Raw genomic sequence first — 19,073 nt, forward strand, 5'->3', positions numbered from 1 at the left:
GCACAGAATCATTTCCCTAGTTTCACTTTTCACTATTTGCAAAGTACATTTTGAATATTCCTAGACTACAAAGCCCCCCACCCTTGTTCCCACCACAGCTCTCACCACCCCTTACCACACTACTAGTCAGTCCTCTAGATGTCTTCTCCACTGCCAGTTTTTTCCTACTCTTGGACCACTATTGGAATACTGTAAATTATAGCTCTGTCATGCTTTTATTTAAAATGTCAGCAAATTCCATAGTCTACCAAATAAAGCCCATCTAAATTCGCACGGCATTCAAGGTCCCCTCAGATCAGTGACTCTAGCATTACCTCTCATTTCCCTTTGTGCCTTCCAAACGCAGGCACACACCCCTCCCTAGGAAGTCAACATCTTCCTTTGCCATTTCTGTGCTTTGTTTATAAGCCAACACACTCACCTCTCCTTGCATTATCTAACCGATCTCTTGGGCTGAAGTAATCCTAACTATCTCTGCCACTTTAAGTCCATGTCTTTAGCTTTCTAACATGACACAAATATATGTTTTGATATTCTAGGCACTGGTGTAAGGATTACTACCCCTTGCCTATTATAAGATGCTTGAGGACAGAGACTATACTTATTCAGCTGTTATAGAGCTTAAATTAGTTACCTGTACAATAAACATTTAGTTGATGGAACCTATTCAACAGAACCTAGCAAACGGTGCCAAATAATTACATACTAATTCATGTAATGGAGAGCACCATCCAAGAACACCTGCAAGTCCCCAAAGTTAAAACTGTTTTCATAGCAATACCAAGACATTATTTGTCTTTTTTCATTCTCATTCCTTCTCGAGTATACGGTGGAATTTTCCAGAGGTTACTGATGTGTGACACCATGGCTCTGACAGCTAATGGAACGTATGCTTGCATTTCTTATATTTTGAAAGCTTTTCAGTTTTAATTTCTAATATGTTAAATACTGCTACATGTGACTCACAAAAAAATCTCCTTGGGATCACTGATAATTTTTTAAAGTGTAAAGCGGTCCTGAGACCAAAAAGTTTGAGAATGGCTTGTACAGAAAAGCTTTGCTAGGGCAAGTTCTACAAAAAATGTGCTGGTGAGTTTGAGAAATTCCAACACTGTCATTCAACACGTGATTACACTATGTCCATTAGGTGCCAGGCACTGTGGGGCAAAAGGATATATTAGACGTGGCTTGTACTCAAATATCTTACATTCTAGCAGGAGAAAGAAAACATATTTGTCAACCACAACATAACGCAGCACGTGGTCAATGCAGAATCAACAGGAACGTGCTCAGTGGGTCCGGAGCTCTGGATGCTCAACCATCTTAATTCTGTGACTCAGGCCTGAGATGCCCCATGACAGCTGGCCTAAGGAGAGGTGGAGAACATTTTCCAATGGCTTAAGCTACCCAGAGGGCATCCTACGGAGAGGAAGCAGTGAGTGCACTGACACGGCCTCAACGACGCAGGGGTCCCACGACTTAAGTACTCAAGGAGGAAGCAGAGACAGCATTGGGGGCTCTGAGGGTAAGAACAAGGCACGGAGATCGTCACACAGAGACAACGCCGCCTCTCAGCCGCTGCCCTGCGCTGCTGAGAAGTCAGGCTCACGCAGTCGAGGCTACTTTTTAAGGCTAGTAGTGAACGTGGACATGGGAACGGACATTTAATCATGTAGACAGAAGAGGTTGAGAAAACTGACAAGAAGCACACAGGAAGGATGAACCACACACAGGCTGCCTGAGGGCGTGGGGACTTTGCAATGACAGAGCTTGCAGCAGAGTTCTCAAGGCAGAGCAGCCAAATCTGTACTCTATTCAGACGCCAGAAAACACCCGGGACTTGAGCGCTGACTGGGAGAACAGTGTGAGAGAACAGCATGAAGAGCTATGAACGAGGCAATCCTAGTCTCTCAGTGGGTGAAGCTTGAGTCAAGGTCTCTGGGCAGTTCAGAGGTTCAGACGAGCTCAAGCTTTAGGGTGGAAGAAGAATGGTCACCCCGAGGTTTACCTGCCCAAGTGAACAACAGAACTGAGCTGATGGTGGGCCTGAGCACGGTGCTGAAACCTACCTGAGAGGTTGAGGTCTGCGAGGACGACGTTGGTCAGGAAGCCATGCATGTCGAAGGGGATCCTGCCACTCTTCACGCTGTCGGTGACGATGGACTTCACCGAGCCGAGGGCCAACATGCACGCCTCATGGATCTTCCACCTGCCAAAGGGACACCACAGCCTGGTCACACACACCCACGGTCAAAGCGACAGACGCTTGAGGGAAGCCAATTCAGGAAAGGGCGTTTCAGCACAGCCTGACCCCAAAGTACATTGAGCTGCTCTTCCGATCTAAACCTATAACTGAAAACGGTGTAATTTAATAATAACACGTTTTTCTAATTAAAAACAAAGCAAAAGTCCTTCCTTTCAAACCTTTTTAAAATGGGGTAAAAGCATCTTAGCCAACTGTTTTAAGGATGGGAAGAACTGCTTTAAAACAGATAACGCAAAGCAAGGACACGCCTGCCTCCGACCTGATGCCCAGAGCACGTCCCTCAGTGGGACACCCGCCGCCCACTCTCACCAATGTCCGGTGCCGCCATTCTTGGTGTGCTCAGCTTCCTGTAAATGCCGAGTCGCTGCGGCGGCCAGGGCTGCTGCGCTCTCATTCTGGAAATCAGTGGCCACAGCCTGGTGGGAGGAGAGGCGCTAACAAATGTTTCTGTGCAAATTAAACTGCAAGCTTCATTGCACACTGAATGGTTCCAACTCCTTCCCATACACACGGCTGAGCCCAATTAGGTACACTCAAAATACAGCCCCTAATTGTGTTAAGGTCTCTATGGTAAAGCAGTACCCATATTTCCGCAGTGCCCAAGCACTGTGAAGCTCACAAAATGGACAGCTCCCTCTGGCTACATTCAGCAGAGCCTAAGTGGTCAATGAGAGACTCAGCTCTGGATGGCAGGGGACCAGATATTTATTCTCTGGGAGCCTGACTGTGGAAATACAAGGCTAATCTACTAGCTGAAACTTGGCGTGGTCTTTCCTAGGTGCCTTAGAAACACCGCAGGATAACAAGGAGCGCTCACCAACAATGAAACAATGAGAACAGGCCTCGCACCTGACAGGCGGCAGGTGGCAGCTTCTTCACAGACCCTCAGCCTAGAGACAGTCCTGGGCTCCAGTCAGAGCCAAAGAAACATGAGCAGCCACCTGGGTGTCCAAGCTCTCGGCAAGTTTTTTTAACTTGCCAACGTCTAGTTTGTGCTACAGCTTCTTGCCGAAGAGTGAATGAAACTGAGAAGCTCCTGATTCAAGCATCCTTACTCATTAGAACACTATCCTCTGCACAATTCTTATACCTAACATCCACACGTAAATCAGAACCGGGAGCAGTGACTTTGGAACTCCGGACTCTCAGACGTCACTCGAGATGCTCTTCTTATCCCCCAAAAGTCTAAGACAAAGTCACCCAACAACACTGCTCAGCTTGGGTTAGAGATCTGGAAAGAAGAGGAACGGCTCAGGATCATCTGGCTGAAGTGTCAAGGTGGCCCTCTTACCAGCAACAAGTCCTGGGCTGCGATCCTGACAGTGTAGGAGAAGGTGTCATCATCTTCATCTTCCACAAACTGCTGGGGGTTGGCTGTCCACACTTTGATCTGAAAGGACAAGGACGTCAGGCTTCCCTGAGGCTCCCGTCTGCTCCCCTTTCCATCCACACACTGGAATGGCTCAGCCTCTTGTTCTCAGCTTGAACAGAATGTTATTCTCTTTGATGCAGAGAAGCGAGCCCTTTAACAAGCTAAGCAGCAAAGGCCGCTGCAGAAGGTGGCTGACTGCTGGCCCCTCCTACTGTAGGTGGCTGTTACCCCCAGATACGTCAATTTGCTGAGTCTAGTAGGTCTGATGGGCATTTAATGGAAAATCATGTCCACCCTTGTGTTGTTCACACGAGACAGGCATTATCATATTTTTTAATGCTCTTTTCTGGTCTAATGGTTCACCAACCAGGCTAATGATCTGAACTCTATTACATCTCACTATTTATAGAGAAAGGTAGGCTTTTCTGGCTATCTGGGCCTTTGGTTGGCGGTCCTATAGATGTAAAAGTATTAGTACTCTGAAAGCCCAATTACCTAGTGCAGGAGTTGATAAAACCCCAACACCCAGGGATTCGGCAACATAATGACATCAGAGCTTTCTAGACCCTCCCATGAAGTTACTCTTCAGGTGTCTATTCTTCAAAATCACTTGGTCGCCTGACTTAGACCCCACATGCAGGCTGCACTCTCTGAATGCAAGCCGGTCACTGTCTCCCATACGTTGTTACCTGCTCCTCGGTGATCTGCATGTATAGGATGAGATAGTAAATCAACTCAGGCAAGGCCTTCTTGACGGTGCTTTTGAATTTGCTATTTTCTAGGAGAGCATGGACAAATTCAAAAATGCTAAAGACGAGATTTTCAAAGCCCAGGACTTCACCTACAGGAAACACAAGAGAGAAGCTTTTAATGACAAGAAGCAAAAGGAAAGCACAGATGCTGGAAAGGAACTACATCATCTCTGTAAGTTAATGAATAGTTAAAGCACTTGCTAATTATTATTCTCCAGGGAATGGAAGAAGGGGCTGAGGAGTCAAAGAAAGGAACTTGAGGCTATTAAGTACTCTTTGGCTTTTCAAGTAAAAGAATCAGGGAATTCCCTGGTGGTCCAGTGGTTAGGACTCAGCGCTTTCACTGCTGAGGGTGTGGGTTCAATCCCTGGTCGGGGAACTAAGATCCCAAAAGCTGTGCAGCGAGGCACCACCCCCCACCCCCCAAAAAAGAATCAGAAACACTGAACATATCTTCCACTCAGAAATTCTACAATTTCACGAGACTTACGCAAATGCCCATGAGGAACAGATCAATGATTTTCAACTTCTCATTTCCCCACATCTAATATACTTAGAGGAAACTCGGTGAGAACACTCTCTTAAGAGCATGAAGCCTCTAAGTTCCTGCCTCTGTTCTGTCTTTTCCTGGCTCCCTTTCCCACTAAGTGGTGCACCTGTTGAGATGAGACACGCCACGTACCATCAGAATCCACAGGATCTTCCACTTCCTCTGTGTAGTTTACTTCTGTCCTCACATAAGTACAATGAAGAGTAAAGAAACAGAATCAGCAGTCTGCTTTGGACACACTCTACAAGGGAGTGCTGTACACTCCAGCACTAGGAGCAGACTCTTTAAGCAAGCGGAACCACATGGACGTTAGGACCCAAGGCTAGATTCCCAACCATGGGCTGGCAGGCCCGTCAGCCTTCTGGAAAGGATATAAAGCTGCGCTCTCAGTTAGGGTGTTCCAAACAATAGGCAGAATCTGCTGCATGGAGGACACCATGTGCTTTGGGAAGTTTTTCACCAGGGCTGTCACTGCCTGGGAAGTTAAAGAGAAAAACCCCAAGAGTTACAAGTGCTATGGGGAAAAAAATCACTGCTTTCAGAGCACCCTTCAAACCCCCAGCACCTCCATCGCAGTAAATGTTTACCTTCAGGACTTCCATCTTAAACCCGCTGTCAGACGTGGGGCCGTCTGGTATCTGGAGGGCCTGGACGAAGGCCTCTGTGAACTGCTGCACCACAGGGAAGATCAGGACTTTGGCCGCGCCCTGGCGGCAGAAACCAAAGTCAGTACTGGACGCAGCCCGAATCAGTGGCTCAGTGCATGCACCAAACACCGAGACCCGCGCTGTCTCCAGACCCCTTCAGGCTCGGGCCTCAATCAGAAGGGCGTGGCCACAAGGTCACTGGAGGTGTCCCCAAGGTCTGCTGTGTCCTTATCCAACACTGGCAGCTCCTCACCAGGAGCTTCTTCAAAGCTATTACATAAGGCCAGCTTCTCAATCCCAGGGACTGGTATTTTTCAGCTAGGCTGGTTCCACATGGGAGAGAGATAAAAGAGCAGTGAAGTTCTGGGTGATGACTAGCGTGAAAAAGATGCAGGAGGAGGTGTTAGAAAAAATAAGGCTCAGACGAAAGGAAACTAAGCTACACGCAGATGAGGAACTTAGCCAGAACATTCACTGCATCCACAACACGGCGAGTGTCCGTCCTGGCACTGCTGTGCTGAAGACCTCTAGGCAGGCCGTCTGTTACCAACCTAAAGGCTCACTCACCTTCTCCAGCTCCTCCATGTTACAGATCATATGGGCACAAGTGGTAAAAATCTCCACGGCTCGGGAACGGGTTCGAATACCATACACCTGGAAACAAGTTACAGTGTAGCCATGAGACTGGTGGGTGTGCGTTCGTGCGTGCGTGCATGCGCGTGTGTGAGACTAAACTGTGACTACTAAATCCTGACATGGGACTGGAGGTACAGAGACAGGAAATGTCAATCACTCATGTCCAGGAGACAGACTCTTCTGTAATCCAGAGAATGGAAGGCAGCACGATGTCAGAACTTATTAGAATCAGCCTTACATACAGGCCTCTGTGGGTTAATCTGACAAAAATATGAAGCTGGATACGGCCTGAAATCCCAACACGGTTAACGTATTTCTGTCAAAACACAGCCCTTGGCTGGGGCCGGAGAGGAGGAGGGAGGTTAACCAAACGCATACAGAGTAAAGGAAGGGCTTATCGGGCGCAGTGCAGGGGTAGAATCGTTTCCAATTACTCGGCTGAGGCGAACAAGCTTGGGTGGGTTGCCCCGTGAGAGGCAAGGCAGCACCAAGGCAGCAGGGGTGAGATGTGAGGGGAGACTGCAGCTACTGCACGCTCTCATCACAGGCTTGTCCTCGCAGTTACAAGCGAAGGCCTAAGTATCATCCCAGCTCAGTCTTTGTCAGTTCTTGTCTTCAGGTCTGGGGACCGGCAGCCAACACAGCGGGCGCCCCCTGAGCGGGGGCGGCTGGCCAGAGCCCGAGCAGCTCTGCCTGCTGGATGGCACAGCTGAGACTCGTACCTCGGCCATGGTGAAGATCTTGTACATCTCTGGGAGAATGACAGGAGCAACCAGCGGCATCTGGGTGTCTGTGACTTCTCGAGTGAATTCTACAGAGAAGAAAGCCCCGCTTTACAAAGACATTCCGCGTGAAAACTGTTGAACTGCTTCTAGGCGGCACACAGGGAAAGACACTGGTTGGGAGACTTACCCTGGCGTACGGAAGTAGTGTCAATTATTGGTTAGAAGGGAAAGAGAACGCAGAGATAAAGGAGAATACACGAGATTAAGAAAGAAAACCTGTAACGGAACTGTGTAAGAATCCTTGTGAGGTTGCCTTAGGAAAATTCGGAATCAATCTAGTTTGTGCCCACTGTCACCATCCAGGTGCACTTGGAGGCGTCTCACCTTTGTTCCACTTTCAATACCCTGCCCAAGAAGCTGTTCTGATGCACACAATCAAGTCTGTGCAGACTTACCTGGCTTGAGCTCCACCCTGAAGATGGGGACGATGTCTACTGACCTAGAGGTCAGGCCACTGCTCAGAGGAAGAGAAGGGGGTTTACACCCCGTGACGGTGGCGAAGAGCACCCCGGCCGCGGAATGAGACTTGAGGAAGGCGAGGCAAGTGTGGGTCCCAGCCTTCCCTTCACTTCCAAAACCTCACAAGGCACCGAGACAGCAAGCAGGGCTCTGGATTGTGTCGCTGAGCGTGGAATACAAGCCCTCGAGTCCCAGTGGCCTCTGCTGCTTAACCAACCACATTCATTACTCTCATGATCACTCTTGATAGCCTCAATTTATCAACACTTTACAAGCTGAAGTCCAAAGTAAGTTTTCTGAAGTCACTCATCAGGTCAGAAAAAGCATGGGATGCCAGCGACATCAGTCTCCAAAGCTCTTTGAGAGCGAAGAGAAAGCTGAGGCTCATGGATCACTCATTTCAAGCCCTGGAGGCTGTGTCTGCATTTCCTTCACACCATCAGCCTTAGCTGTCATTGATAAACAGCTAAGTGTAATGGGAATAAGCCTTATTACCTTCGAGAGACTGGGACAGCACCTTCAACAGCCCTGACGAGAGTCAGACCCGCTCTCCTGCCGGGCTCCTGCCCCCACACCAGTGCCCTGCTCCCCGCACGCACACCTGAGCTGCAGCTGCCGGAGCGCGGCCCAGCCTCACGTGAAGGTGTGTGGCTGACAGAAAGGTCATCTCACTGAACAGTGATTTCCTTAGTCAAGCACAACAAGGGCTCTTGAGCAAGCCAACTGTATATACAAACGTACAACTATTCTTTTCTCCAGGTTTTTAAAAAAGAAGCTGAACTTTGTGTTGCAAGACTGGAAGGGAATAGGCTTCCTTTCCTTAGTAGAAAATAGGTCTGTTAATTGATATTTTGGCATCATGAGCTTGTAAGTAAAGAATCCTAGGGCTTCCCTGGTGGCGCAGTGGTTGAGAGTCCGCCTGCCGATGCAGGGGACGTGGGTTCGTGCCCCGGTCCGGGAAGATCCCACATGCCGCGGAGCGGCTGCGCCCGTGAGCCATGGCCGCTGAGCCTGCGCGTCCGGAGCCTGTGCTCCGCAACGGGAGAGGTCACAACAGTGAGAGGCCCGCGTACCGTAAAAAAAAGAATCCTAGAAAGCTCATTCCACGGAGAAGGGTAGGAGAAATCACCTGAATAATACGCCGTACAAGAGAAACAAGGGCAATAAGCCGGGCAGGGAGCATCTGAGCAAGGAGCATTTGACCTTTTCAATAAGGTCAGCTCTATGCCCTGAGCACCCGTCACATGTAATTAATAAAAATACACTGGGTGGTGCAAAAAGGCAGCTGGGGCACGGGAAGAGAGGGTTTGAAACAAAAGGAGAGGGGCGATTTGCTTTTGGACATAGAACTGGTATTATCTACTATCAATATTAGATGGACTAGTAAAATTGGGCCCAAATGCCAAGTTTAGTAAACTGATTGACACTCAGAAAAGGTTGTAACAGCGTTCCTAACTAGGCAAGAATACCTTTCAGGTAAGCTAGCAGATCACGGAGGAGGTGGTAAGACAGGGGTGAGACTTTCGCAAACTTATATAAACAGAAAGCAATGTGGTTTCTAACAGATCAGTACCCAGTGGCTAAGGTCCACATAAGGATTCCCTGAAAGCAAAGGAGAGCAGTGACCCCACATGGGGGACAGGAAGCAGGGCAGAATTTGCAAGAGACTGGGAGACTCAGGCCATACCTGGGGGTATTTAAGGATAGGTCCTATGAGGGACTGATAGGTTAGCTAAGCTTAGAAGAGCTGTCCACTAAGTCTCCTTGGACTCAAAGTTCAAGTATTTCTCTCAACTTCTCATAACAGAAAGAAAGAAAATACACCAAAGACTACATATTTTTCTAAGCTGGCCAAACGAAGATCAGGATTGCAGAGTGGGACTGTTTTTATCTTCTTTCTTATACCTCCATAAAAATTCAACTTGACTATTCTTAACTTTGCTTTGGTTGAACCAAGTAGAAAAATAATATATAATAATGATCTAATCATGATGGCTAAAATCCACTGTGTGCTACCACAGGTCACTTTACACAGATTAGCTCACTTATACCGCCTAATGCTCCTTTGAGGTGGACACCATCATTACCTGAATTTTACACACAAGGAAACTCAAGCTCAAGAGACGAAGTAGGTTGGGTCAAGGTTAAGCCAGACTGTGAACTGAAGTCTGCGTGCGTAACCGCCACACTTGACTCTTTCCTGAGTGGGAAGGGCTCGCAGTGGCGGAAGCACAACACCGACTTCGTCCCCTGGGAAGTGTCACCGGTTCGGGAGGACAGCCATGGACGTGACAGCTGGAGGAGCAGCAGGGAGGGTGATGCGTGGGATCCAGGGGGCAAAACCAGGGGATGGTCTCCAATACCTGTAAGCACTCGCATGGCGCCGTGGACTGCGTTTAAGTCTCCGCTCACCAGCATCCCCATGAGCAGGTTGAAGAGCTGGGGCCAGGCTTCGGGCCAGTCCCAGTGAGCGATGGCTGACACCGCATAGGCCACGCTGGAGCGCACCTTGCTTATCGACTCTCTTAAGCCATTGGGCAATAGCTCCCGGATGACAATTTTTGCCTGGAGAGGAGAAAAGCCCACCTGCCATTAGACCAGGTTATAAGTGAGTGGCAGAGTCCTATCCAGTTCATATGCTGGAAAAGCAATGTGTACAAGACACTGCATATCTATGGAAAACTCCAATACGCCAACTGGACAAGTAATTCATCCAGAGAGTCTAACTATGGTCTCTAAACTTATGCTGTCCATTATGGTAGCCACCAGCTACATGCAGCCATTTCAATGTAAATTAATTAAAATTAAATGAAGTTAACAATTCAGCACATCAGCTGCCCTAGCCACCTTTTAGGAGCTCAGCACCCACAGGTGACCAGCAGCTGTACTGGACAGCACAGACACAGAATGTTTCCATGACGCAGGAAGCTCCAATGGACAGCGCTGCTCCAGACCTTCTACCTCACAATTTCTTGGGGGCCCAGCACGGTTGCACAGCACTGGACTAACTAGAAACATTATTTCATGTAACCCTCAAACAACTCTTTAAAGTTGGAATTTTAGATATTTAGGAAATTGAAGCTTAGAAGTTAAAATACTTTTTGAGTATTTCATAGCTAGTAAAAGGCAAACTGGCATCTGCACCCAGGTCCGCCTGGCACTCGAGCTCTCTCATCTGTAGCATGGCTCCTGCAATGCCAGCTACCAGTCACTCCATGGCCTTCTGATAGCTCCTTGTGGTCAGAGAACGGCCCTCACCATCTCCACAGGCAGACAAGTCGAGTACCTCTCCTCACCCTTTCTGTGGTCTCAGGAGGCCTGAACCTCTCCGACTGGGCACACCAGTGAGTCTCCACGTACTGCTTCAAGATGACTGATGCCAGCTGTGAAAAGAGTAAGCCAAGTAGCACAGCAAGAAAAAGACTCTCTTCACACATACAAATCGTACACACGGCCCGATATATTCATCTGAAGTCTATCTAAATCTGGTATAAAATTCTAAGTTATTTATAAAGTGGCCTTATTCTTTCACTTTCCCATAAGAAAGTTTCACCAAGTAAAGGGAAATTACTTATAAACTGGGCCAATCAGTCTCGACTTACCTGACGGATCGCCAATGCCCCCTGAGGATCTACGGTCAGCTCTGCCAGGTGAACACCAAATTCTGGAAGGGAAAAGTCTATTGTGAGTCCAAGAGCGCCCAGGAATGCCATAGTGGTTTACTGAGCTCTAACCCTGATGCCAACAGGAAAGATTTCAGAGGATTCAGTGGCTCCAAGAGTGCTGATGACTGCTCAGATTGGCTCCTCTAAGCAAGAGAAGCAGGGCAGGGCTGCTCGCGATGAACAGTCCAGCACCTCTCACTTCCTCCAACCGCTGCACAGCCGTCTCCGCCTTCCAAGGTAGCGATGCACGTAGTATCTAACCAAAAACCGCTGCTATCTAACCCCAAAGGAAAATTAAAAGGTGAGACTTCAGGAGTTGTCCAGATGTACACCACCAAAGAAGAGATGATTAGGTCTAAGAAAATCTGGCCTTCACAGGCTTAGTCCTAAAAATACAACTGTTGTAAGTGAGCAGTTTCTAACAAGCAACGTAAGTAGTAATCTCGAAATGCATATTGGGAGGCTACAAACAACTCTGACTCCCAAATTAAAATTTAGATCCTTCAATGTAATCCCTATCAAAATCCCAATGATTGGATTTTTGCAGAAACAGAAAAACCCATGCTGAAATTCATATGGAATCTCAAGGGACCCCAAATAGCCAAAACAGTCTTGAAAAAGACCAGAACTGGAGGACTCACACAAATCTACAGCCATCAATACAGTGCGGTACTGACATAAAGACGGTCGTACAGATCGATGGAATAGATCACTCAGTGCGGAAAGAACAGTCTTTTCAACAGACAGTGCTGGGACAACTGGATATCCATGTGCGAAAGGAGTAAGCTGGACCCTTACCTCACACCATAACAAAAATTAACTCAAAATGGGTCAAGGACCTAATAAGGCCTAAAACAATGAAACTCTTAGAAGAAAACATAGGACAAAAGCTTCGTGACATCATGACATTAGATTTGGCAATAATTTCTTGGATGTGACGCCAAAGGCACGGGTAACAAAAGAAAAACTAGGCTTCATGAAAATTAAAAAATGTTGTGCATCATAGGACACTATAACAGCGTAAAAGCAGCTACCCACAGAACGGGAAAACTTGCAAATAGGTATGTAATAAGCCACTAACATCCAGTTATATAAAGAAATTCTACCACTCAACAACAACAAAATGCCCCAATTAAATGATGAGCATAAGACTTGAACAGACATTTCTCCAAAGATTTATGAAGGCCAATAAGCACATGAAAAGATGCTCAACGTCACTAATCATTAGGGAAATGAAAAGCAAAACTGAGGTACCACCTCACATACATTAGGATGGCTACCATCAAAAAAACAGAAAACTGCCATTGGAGAGGATGTGGAGAAACTGGAACCCTTGTGCACTGTTAGTGAGAATGCAAAAGGGTACAGCCACTGTGGAGAACAGTACAGTGGTGGCTCCTTAAAAATTTTTAAATAAAATTACCATATGATCCAGCAAATTCCACTTATGGGTATATACCCGAAAGAAATGCAAGCACTGTCTTGAAGAGATATTTATTTGTATGCCATGTTCACAGCAGCATATTTCATAATAGCTAAAATGTGGAAGCAACCCAAGCGACCATCAACAGATGAATGGATAAGCAAAATGTGGTCTATATGTACAATGGAATATTACTCAGCCTTTAAAAGGAAGGAAATTCTGCAATAGGCTAAAACAACTGCTATAATGGATGAACCCTGAGGACAGTACACGAAGGGGAACAAGCCAGTCACAAAAAGACAAGTACGTACGTACCCACTTACATGAGGTACTTACAGTAGTGAAAATCATAAAGGCAGAGAGTAGAATGGTGACTGCCAGAGGCTGGGGGACGGGGAATTGGAAAGTTACTGCTTAACGAGTATAGAGTTTCAGTTTTACAGGAAGAAATGGGGATAGTTGGCAGTGAGGGCTGTACAACAACGTGAATGTATTTAATACCACTGAACTGTGCACTTCAAGAAGGTTAAGATGATAAACTTTATATTAAGTGTATTTTACCACAAGAAAAAAAGTTTGAATTTAGATCTAATTTATACTTGCAAAGGAGTAAATTATCAAATATATATTTGTGAAAAGAGGAAGCAGAATGTAAGGCCAAGAGCGCACCCTAACTTTCGCATCTTGCCTTCCAGGGCTGCGTGATCCAATATGGCAGCCATCAGCTACAAGTGGCTACTAAGGACCCGAAATGCGGCCTCCAAGAACTGACACGTGCTGGAAATGTAAGACATGCACCAGACTGCAAACGCAGTATGAAACAAAATACTGTGGAATATTTTAGTAAAGTTTATATCGATTACATATTGAAATAATACACCGCATACATTTGGTTAAATGATTACAGTATTAAAAATGAATTTTACCTGTTTCTTTTTTACCCTTTAGCTACTAGATGATTAAAACGTTCATGTGACTCACATTCTTCCTACCAGACAGCACTTTTTTGAGAATGGACAGCAGCTTTCAGAACTGCTTGGTCGTGGCAGGTGCACAGGTTACAACAGGCTCACCATCCGACTTGAGAGCTATGATCAGTGGGGTTAAAGCCTGGGCCCTGAGCTGCCGTGGCAATCCCTATCCAAATTCCAATGGCGCTTTCCACAGAAACAGAACAAACAATTCTAAAATCAGCATGGAACCACAAATGACCCAAACAGCCAAAGCAATCCTGAGAAAGAATAAAGTTAGAGGCATCACGCTCCCCGATTTTAAATTGTATTACAAAACTGTAGTAATCAAAACAGTGTGGTATTGGCATAGAAACAGACATACAGATCAATGGAAGAGAACAGAGAGCGTAAAAATAAACCCACACATACATGGTCAATTAATTTATGACAAAGGAGCCAAAAATATACAATGGGGAAGGGAGAGACCCTTCAACAAATGGTGCTGGGAAAACTGAACAGCCACATGCAAAAGAATGAAACCGGACCACTATCTCACAACATACACAAAAATCAATTCAAAATGGATTAAAGATTGGAATGTAAAAGACCTGAAATCATAAAACTGCTTGAAGGAACCATAGGCAGTAAGTTCCTTGACATTGGTTTTGGTGATTTTTTTTTCATTTGACACCAAGATTAAAGGCAACAAAAACAAAAACAAGTGGGGCTACATCAAACTAAAAAGCTCTGCACAACAAAGGAAACCATCAACCAAATACAAAAGCAACCTACCGAATGGGAGAACATATTTGTAAATCATGTATCTATTAAGGGTTTAATATACAGAATATATGAAGAACTCATACAATTCAATAGCAAGTAAAACAACTGGATTTTAAAATGGGCAGAGGACCTGAATATACACTGTTCTAAAGACCTAGAGATGGCCAACAGACACATGAAAAAGATGCTGAACAACACTAATTATCAGGGAAATGCAAATCAAAATCACAATGAGATAAACTCACACCTGTCACAATGGCTATTATCAAAAAGATAAGCAATAACGGGACTTCCCTGCAGGGGATAAGACAGGGGGTGCAGGTTCGATCCCTGGTCAGGGAACTAGATCCCACATGCATGCCATAACTAAGAGTTCGCATGCCACAACTAAGTAGCCCTGGAGCCACAATTAAGGAGCCTGCCTGCCACAACTAACCCCCAGCACAACCAAATAAGTAAATAAATTTTTTTTTTAAAAAGGATAAGCGATAACAAGTGTTGACAAGAATGTGGAGAAAAGGGAACCTTTGTGCATTGTTGGTGGAAATGCAAAATGGTGCAGCCACTATGGAAAACAGTATGGAGGTTCCCCTAAAAATTAAAAATAGAGCTACCATTTAAGGCAGCAATTCCACTTTTGGGTGTTTATCCAAAGAAAATGAAAACACTAACTCAAAAAGATATATGCACCTCATGTTCATCGCAGTACTATTTACAATAGCCAAGATGTGGAAACAACCCAAGTGTCCACCGATAGGTGAACGGATAAAGAATATGTACGTGGTATGTATGTATGTGAGTACAGATACACACACACACACACACAAAATAGGATATTAGTCAACCATAAAGAAGAATGAAGTCTTGCCACTTACAACACTACGGATGGACCTTGAGGGCATTATGCTAAGTAAAGTAACTCAGTCAGAGAAAGACAAATACCATATGGTCTTACTTATATGTGGAATTTAAAACAAACAAACAAAACAAAACAAAACAAACAAGCTCACAGACGCAGAGAACACACTGGTGGTTGCCAGAAGCTGGAGATGGGGGGGTGGGCAAAATGGGTGAAGAGAGTCAAAACGTATAAATTTCCAGTTATAAAATAAATAAGTCATGGGAAAGTAACATGTAGCATGTCAACTACAGTTAATAATACCGTGTTGCATATCTGAAAAGTTGCTGAGACTAGATCTTAAAAGTTTTCATCACAAGAAAAAAAAAAACCAGTTGTTGTCCTATTATTTTTATTGCCCATCATGAGTACACTGTTTGGCTTTCTTATCGATGTAACTAAAGTTACTTTCCATGGTAAGTGCTAACTATCATAACTGGATTCCACTGAAATAGCCATCCAAAGGGTATTTATGCAATACAAAAGCTTAATATCAGGAAAAAGTTGTTCCAGGCAATGTTCCATGTTCAAGGCTTATCCAGGTAAGCAGGTGAAAAACTACTGAAAATAATCTATGCCTATTTCTTTTTAAATGTTTTCCTTCATATTGTTCTCTTTTGTATTTGGGTTGCTCTATTTTTTTAATGTTATTTATTTATTTATTTTTGGCTGCGTTGGGTCTTTGTTGCTGCGCGTGTGCTTTCTCTAGTTGCGGCGAGCGGGGGCTACTCTTTGTTGTGGTGCGAGGGCTTCTCATTGCAGTGGCTTCTCTTGTTGCGGAGCATGGGCTCTAGGCGCGCAGGCTTCAGTAGTTGTGGCGTGTGGACTCAGTAGTTGTGGCTCACGGGCTCCAGAGTGCAGGCTCAGTAGTTGTGGCGCACAGGCTTAGGAGCTCCGCAGCATGTGGGATCTTCCCGGACCAGGGCTCGAACCCGTGTCCCCTGCATTGGCAGGTGGATTCTTAACCACTGCGCCACCAGGGAAGCCCCTATGCCTATTTTTTAAAATTAATTAATTATTGGCTGCGTTGGGTCTTCATTGCTGCGCGCGGGCTTTCTCTAGTTGCGGTGAGGGGGCTACTCTTCACTGCAGTGCTGAGGCTTCTCATTGTGGTGGCTTCTCTTGTCGTGGAGCACGGGCTCTAAGCAGGCGGGCTTCAGTAGTTGTGGCACGTGGGCTCAGTAGTTATGGCTCATGGGCTCTAGAGCGCAGGCTCAGTAGTTGTGGTGCACGGGCTTAGTTGCTCCGTGGCACGTGGGATCTTCCCGGAACAGGGCTCAAACCCGTGTACCCTGCATTGGCAGGCAGATTCTTAACCACTGCGCCACCAGGGAAATCCCTATGCCTATTTTTTTTAATGTTTAACTTTGAAATAATTTTTAGACTTAAAGCAGTTTCCTCCAATGCGTGACAGTCCTATTCTTTCCTTGTCTTTTATGACCCGACCACTTTTGATAAGTAACGGTCAGTATTTCGTAGAACACATCTTGATGTTCATTCGACTGACGTCTCCTCATGATCAGATTGAGGTTATTCATTTTTGGCAAGAATATCAGGGAAGTGATGCTGTGTCCTTAGCGTATTATAATGTTGATAAATTTTCTTATTGGTAATGTTAACCATGACCACTTGGTAATGTGCGGTCTGCTGGATTTTCCACTGTAAAGGTACTGTCTTTCCCTTTACAAATGACAAAAATCTTCAGAGAGATACTTAGAGATTATGTTCATATCCTGTTTCTCTTCAAACACTCACTGATTGATTTTAGCACTCATCTGTGGATACTGCCTGCAACAATTATTACTGTGTTGTTTGTCCTGTGGTGCTTTTGTATTTCTTATTCTCTTTACACTTACTAATTACTTGCAATTCTTTTGTAAGGAAGCACTGTCCTGTCTCCTTTATTTATTTCGACCCGTGTGGACTCATGCTTATTCATTTCACTTCATGAGTTTTAACCCAACATTCTCATTATTTGTTCTGTTGCTCAGCTGTTCCACTGTGGCCGCCAGCACACCTTCTTGCAGGCCTTTCCACATGCTCCCATCGTTTTTCAAGCCCTTCCTTATATTCTGTTATCACAGGATATATTCTAGGCTCACCTTGTATTTTCTCTGCCTAAACCCTGGAATCAACTTTTCCTCCAAGGAGCCCTGGTGCTTTTTAGTGGAGAATGCTATTTAGAAATCAAGATCTGGGCGCTAGGTGTGCTCACCGTTTCTGGGATGTCACTGCTCCTAGGCCCTCTCAGAGAACAGCACTACGACACACATGTATGCATACTAACCCATGCTTACACATACATCTGTCTGTCCATCCACCTGCCAATCCAACCATCTATCTACTGATAACTCAAATGCCAATCCAATATCTCAAGGTTCACTCTGCTTGTCCTCCTTATTTGTAATGCTTTCTCTGATAGTGATAAATCTGGCTCTCATTATCTACAATAAAATTACTTATTTGTTCAATCTTAGTATACACAGAAACTAATTACAGAACTATTAACACTTGTGGAAAACAGATATATTAACTGGAGTATAATTTTTGTGTACAGTCCTTTTTGACTTGAGTCTTACAATATACAGTCAAAATACTATTTTCCAGGGACTTCCCTGGTGGTGCAGTGGTTAAGAATCCTCCTGCCAATGCAGGGTACACGGGTTCGAGCCCTGGTCCAGGAAGATCCCACATGCCGCGGAGCAACTAAGCCCATGCATCATAACTACTGAGCCTGCACGTCGCAACTACTGAAGCCCGTGCACCTAGAGCCCATGCTCTGCAACAAGGGAAGCCACCGCAATGAGAAGCCCAGGCACCGCAATGAAGAGTAGCCCCTGTTCACAACTAGAGAAAGCCCGTGAGCAGTAACGAAGACCCAACGCAGCCAAAGATAAATAAAATTTAAAAAACAAAAAACCAAAATACTGTTTTCCAAAGTTACTTAGGTTAGTTCTTTCCTCCCACAACACCTAGTAGTAGTTACACTGTTCATCTGTAATACAGTTAGGTTCATGTGTTACTAATTGTACCCTTCCATTGTTTGATTTTAATTATTTACTTATTTTGGGGGGTATGTAAAACTATATTATGATTCTCAGAGTTAAAGCTACACAAGAAGGCATATGCTCCCTCCTCATCCCTAACAACTTCCTTCCATCCTCTCCCCAGCCGCTCCACATAGATAACCAATCAGTTTCTGGTTTGTCTTTTTGGTATTTCTTTTGCATAAACAAGCAGATACATGTGTATTTTCTTGTATCCTCTTGTTTACATGAAAAGTAGTGTATTATACTCTTTTGCACTTTGCTTTTTTTCAGTTAACATTATAATCTGGAAACCATTCCAAAACAGTTCCTCAAGATTCCTTATTCTTTTTTTACGGCTGCATAATATACCACTGTATGGATACACATACTTTTTTCAGCCATTTTCCTACATATGGGCAGCTAGACTGCTTTCAATTATTTTGCTTTTATAAACAATGTTGCAGTAAATAATAGTGTGCAGCATGTATTTTTATATTGTTAAATGTGTATCTTCAGGGTAGATTCCCAGAACTGGGACTGCTGGGTCAAAAGTGTGTTTGTAGTGTTGTCAGGTGTGGCCAAATTTCCCTCCAGAAGGACTGCACCAATGTGCATTCCCACTAGCACTGTTAAGGAGTGTTTCTCCAGGACTTCCCTGGTGGCACAGTGGTTAAGAATCTGCCTGCCAATGCAGGGGACAGGGGTTCGAGCCCTGGTCCGGGAAGATCCCACATGCCGCAGAGCAACTAAGCCTGTGCACCACAACTACTGAGCCTGTGCTCTAGAGCCTGCAAGCCACAGCTACTGAGCCCACATGCCACAACTACTGAAGCCTGCACGCCTAGAGCCGATACT

The 19,073-nt window shown here is 45.3% G+C and overlaps 1 protein-coding gene across 3 annotated transcripts in view; it reads right to left on the reverse strand.

The window, feature by feature from the left end:
* The window catches only part of IPO9 (importin 9), a 45,421-nt gene that overhangs the window by 17,496 nt on the left and 8,852 nt on the right, over nucleotides 1–19,073 (reverse strand). For all 3 annotated transcript variants that reach the window (XR_009536088.1, XM_060126277.1, XM_060126289.1), the window contains exons 2-13: nucleotides 11,070–11,131; nucleotides 10,764–10,850; nucleotides 9,831–10,032; nucleotides 6,946–7,034; nucleotides 6,155–6,241; nucleotides 5,528–5,647; nucleotides 5,315–5,415; nucleotides 5,073–5,131; nucleotides 4,328–4,479; nucleotides 3,558–3,656; nucleotides 2,576–2,682; nucleotides 2,070–2,209 (exon numbers count right to left, since the gene is read on the reverse strand). Coding sequence is in view for 2 of the 3 variants with exons in the window: in XM_060126277.1 (XP_059982260.1) it covers nucleotides 2,070–2,209; nucleotides 2,576–2,682; nucleotides 3,558–3,656; nucleotides 4,328–4,479; nucleotides 5,073–5,131; nucleotides 5,315–5,415; nucleotides 5,528–5,647; nucleotides 6,155–6,241; nucleotides 6,946–7,034; nucleotides 9,831–10,032; nucleotides 10,764–10,850; nucleotides 11,070–11,131 (1,305 nt within the window). In the remaining variant the exon portion in view is untranslated. The remainder of the gene's footprint in view (nucleotides 1–2,069; nucleotides 2,210–2,575; nucleotides 2,683–3,557; nucleotides 3,657–4,327; nucleotides 4,480–5,072; nucleotides 5,132–5,314; nucleotides 5,416–5,527; nucleotides 5,648–6,154; nucleotides 6,242–6,945; nucleotides 7,035–9,830; nucleotides 10,033–10,763; nucleotides 10,851–11,069; nucleotides 11,132–19,073) is intronic.

This window comes from Lagenorhynchus albirostris, chromosome 2 (genome assembly GCF_949774975.1).
Source record: "Lagenorhynchus albirostris chromosome 2, mLagAlb1.1, whole genome shotgun sequence".
NCBI lineage: Eukaryota > Metazoa > Chordata > Mammalia > Artiodactyla > Delphinidae > Lagenorhynchus > Lagenorhynchus albirostris.